At 44.1% G+C, this 3,788-nt stretch overlaps 1 protein-coding gene across 1 annotated transcript; it reads right to left on the bottom strand.

Moving 5' to 3' along the window:
* Positions 1-1,902: 1,902 nt before the first annotated feature.
* LOC124030268 (signal transducer and activator of transcription 1-like) lies at positions 1,903-3,724 on the bottom strand (the record flags this gene model as incomplete). The annotated part of the gene is made up of 5 exons (XM_046341685.1): positions 1,903-2,068; positions 2,266-2,451; positions 3,230-3,369; positions 3,489-3,580; positions 3,669-3,724. Coding segments are annotated over 5 exons (485 nt in total), but the record flags the coding sequence as incomplete, so codon positions are not given.
* Between the last annotated feature and the right edge of the window lie 64 nt (positions 3,725-3,788).

The following is a 3,788-nucleotide window of genomic DNA, read 5'->3' as shown; positions in this document are numbered from 1 at the left end:
TCCTCCAACATGACCGGTATGGTGGTGGTTCAGTCATGGTGTGGGGTGGCATTTCTTTGGGGTGCCGCACAGCCCTCTATGTGCTCGCCAGAGGTAGCCTGACTGCCATTAGGTACCGAGATGAGATCATCAGACCCCTTGTGAGACCATATGCTGGTGCGGTTGGACCTGGGTTCCTCCTAATGCAAGACAATGCTAGACCTCATGTGCCTGGAGTGTGTCAGCAATTTCAATTCCAATTCTTCATCTGGGACATCATGTCTCGCTCCATCTACCAACGCCACATTGCACCACAGACTGTCCAGCAGATGCTTTAGTCCAGGTCTGGGAGGAGAACCCTCAGGAGACCATCCGCCACCTCATCAGGAGCATGCCCAGGCATTGTAGGGAGGTCATACAGGCACGTGGAGGCCACAGACACTACCAAACCTCATTTTGACTTGTTTTAAGGACATTACATCAAAGTTGATCAGCCTGTAGTGTGGTTTTCCACTTTAATTTTGAGTGTGACTCCAAATCCAGACCTCCATGGGTTGATACATTTGATTTCCATTGATAATTTTTGTGTGATTTTGTTGTCAGCACATTCAACTATGTAAAGAAAAAAGTATTAATTAAGAATATTTCATTCATTCAGATCTAGGATGTGTTATTTTAGTGTTCCCTTTATTTTTTTGAGCAGTGTATATTCAATCGATCACTGCCCGCACCTGCTCGCCCGTCCAGCATCACTCCTCTGGACGGCTCTGACAACTACCAATACCTGGGTGTCTGGTTAGACTGTAAACTCTCCTTCCAGACTCACATTAAGCATCTCCAATCCAAAAGTAAATTTAGAATCGGCTTCCTATATCGCAACAAAGCATCCTTCACTCATGTAAAGCCCCGTCTTATCTCAGCTCACTGGTCACCATAGCAGCACCCACTCGTAGCACGCACTCCAGCAGGTATATCTCACTGGTCACCCCCAAAGCCAATTCCAGTTCTCTGCTGCCCATGACTTGGAATGAATTGCAAAAATCTCTGAAGCTGGAGACTCATATCTCCCTCACTATCTTTAAGCACCAGCTGTCAGAGCAGCTTACAGATCACTGCACCTGTACATAGCCCATCTGTAAATAGCTCATCTACCTACCTCATCCCCATACTGGTATTTATTTATTTATTTTGCTCCTTTGCGCCCCAGTATCTCTACCTGCATATTCATCTTCTGCTGATCTACCCTTCCAGTGTTTAATTGCTATATTGTAATTACTTCGCCACCATGGCCTATTTATTTCCTTAACTCACCTCATTTGCACTCACTGTATATAGACTTTTTGTTTTCTTTTGTTCTACTGTATTATTGACTGTATGTTTTGTTTATTCCATGTGTAACTCTGTGTTGTTGTATGTGTCGAATTGCTACGCTTTATCTTGGCCAGGTCGCAGTTGCAAATGAGAACTTGTTCTCAACTAGCCTACCTGGTTAAAATAAAGGTGAAATAAATCAAATTAAAATAAAACATATCCACATCATTTTCTAATTTCCTCATGATGCCATCTATTTCGTGAAGTGAACCAGTCCCTCCTGCAGCAAAGCACCCCCACAACATGATGCTGCCACCCCCGTGCTTCACGGTTGGGATGGTGTTCTTCGACTTGCAAGCCATTACGGCCAAACAACTCTATTTTTGTTTCATCAGACCAGAGGATATTTCTCCAAAAAGTATGATCTTTGTCCCCATGTGCAGTTGCAAACCGTAGTCTGTCTTTTTTATGGCGGTTTTGGAGCAGTGGCTTCTTCCTTGCTGAGCGGCCTTTCAGGTTATGTCGATATAGGACTCGTTTAACTGTGGATATAGATACTTTTGTACCTGTTTCCTCCAGCATCTTCACAAGGTCCTTTGCTGTTGTTCTGGGATTGATTTTCACTTTTCGCACCAAAGTACGTTCATCTCTAGGAGACAGAACGTGTCTCCTTCCTGAGCAGTATGACGGCTGTGTGGTCCAATGGTGTTTATACTTGTGTACTGTTGTTTGTACAACTGAACATGGTATTTTGAGCCTTCCTCCCCTCACCAACCTCCTGTAGCAAGGCATTACCAGTGGTCAATATTTCAATGGGGGAAAAGGGTGTGGCACAACAAAATATGAAAAGTATGCTATGCAGTGAATATTGTGTATAATAGCTTAGACTGGAATTGAATTCAACACCATTTGTACCGTTTTCAACTACTCAATCTTTCCTCAACATACATACATTTCTAACAGCTTGTTAGTTACCTTCTGTGGGGCGGCTGTAGTAGCGTGTGAAGGCGCTCTCTTTGGGGATGTAGGGGTAGAGGTAGAGCAGAGGGTTCTCAGGGATGTTCTCGGCAGCCATCACCTTGTAGTTGCGGAGGATGTCAGGAAAAGAGATGGCGGCCAGCTCCTTCTTAGTGTAGGGCTCCACCGCGTGGAAATGGCCATCTATACAGTGGGGCAAAAAAGTATTTAGTCAGCCACCAATTGTGGAAGTTCTCCCACTTAAAAAGATGAGAGAGGCCTTTAATTTTCATCACAGGTACACTTCTACTCCAACCTAAGTGTATGTAAACTTCCGACTTCAACTGTACATAAATGCACACACACACAATGTGATATGAGAATGTGTTCTCAGTCAGTTTACCTGGTCAAATAATACAAACAGAAACACATATACCTGATACAGATGTACAGACACATACTCATAATGTGTAAAAACAATTAAAATACATATATTTTTGTCTGTCCATAGGTATGTACACGGAGTAAATATACCACATATTAGGAACACCTTCCTAATATTGAGTTACATCCCCCCCCACACAGCCTCAATTCGTCGGGGCATGGACTCTAATAGGTGTCGAAAGTGTTCCACAAGGATGCTGGCCCATGTTGACTCCAATGCTTCCCACAGTTGTGTCAAGTTGGCTGGATATCCTTCGGGTGGTGGACCATTCTTGATACACACGGGAAACTGTTGAGCATGAAAATCCCAGCAGTGTTGCAGTTCTTGACTCAATCCGATGCACCTGGCACCTACTACTATACCCCATTCAAAGGCACTTAAATATTTTGTCTTGCCCATTCACCCTCTGAATGGCACACATACACAATCCACGTCCCAATTGTCTCAATGCTTAAAATCCTTCTTTAACCCATCTCCTCCCCTTCATCTACAGCTACAAAGCTACAAAAACACATGCACACAAAAAGACACACACACCATTATTGGAGCCCTCCACCCAGGTGAAGGTAATGGCTCCCTCTCGGCTGCTCTCACTGAAGCGCAGCAGGAAAGTTCCAGGCTCCTTGTCCTTCAGCAGGGCCTTCTCTCTCTCCTTACTAACAAAGCCAATGATACACCTATAGACCATAGATATGTAGTTGATTATAGCACAATAAAGTAACTTTTCAAAAATGTAATGTAGACTTAGTCTTCAGAAAGGTACACTGAAGTAATGTGAGTTGGAGAGATGTTTTACCCATCATTCCACAGACACAGCAGGTGTCTCTTGATCAGGTCCAGTATTCCCTCGATCCACAGCCAGAAGGGAAAGCTCTTCTCATTCACACTCTGCTCAGGCAAAGACACACTCAATACACAGCCCATAGTAAACACACAGGGGTTGGCTAAAACACTGAACTTCCAGAGAGATGCTCACCTTGCAGAACTTGGTCCAGGGGATGAGTCCATTAGGGTTTCCGGCTGCTTCTCCACCTGTCACAGGAGTTTGGTATTATTATTGGTTCACTTTAATGGAACAACCTTAGCTGACACCGTT

The sequence above is a fragment of the Oncorhynchus gorbuscha genome, unplaced genomic scaffold (genome assembly GCF_021184085.1).
Source record: "Oncorhynchus gorbuscha isolate QuinsamMale2020 ecotype Even-year unplaced genomic scaffold, OgorEven_v1.0 Un_scaffold_10314, whole genome shotgun sequence".
In the NCBI taxonomy this organism is placed as follows: domain Eukaryota; kingdom Metazoa; phylum Chordata; class Actinopteri; order Salmoniformes; family Salmonidae; genus Oncorhynchus; species Oncorhynchus gorbuscha.
The sequence above is the reverse complement of the archived record's forward strand: the minus strand, read 5'-3'. Positions and strand labels throughout refer to the sequence as shown.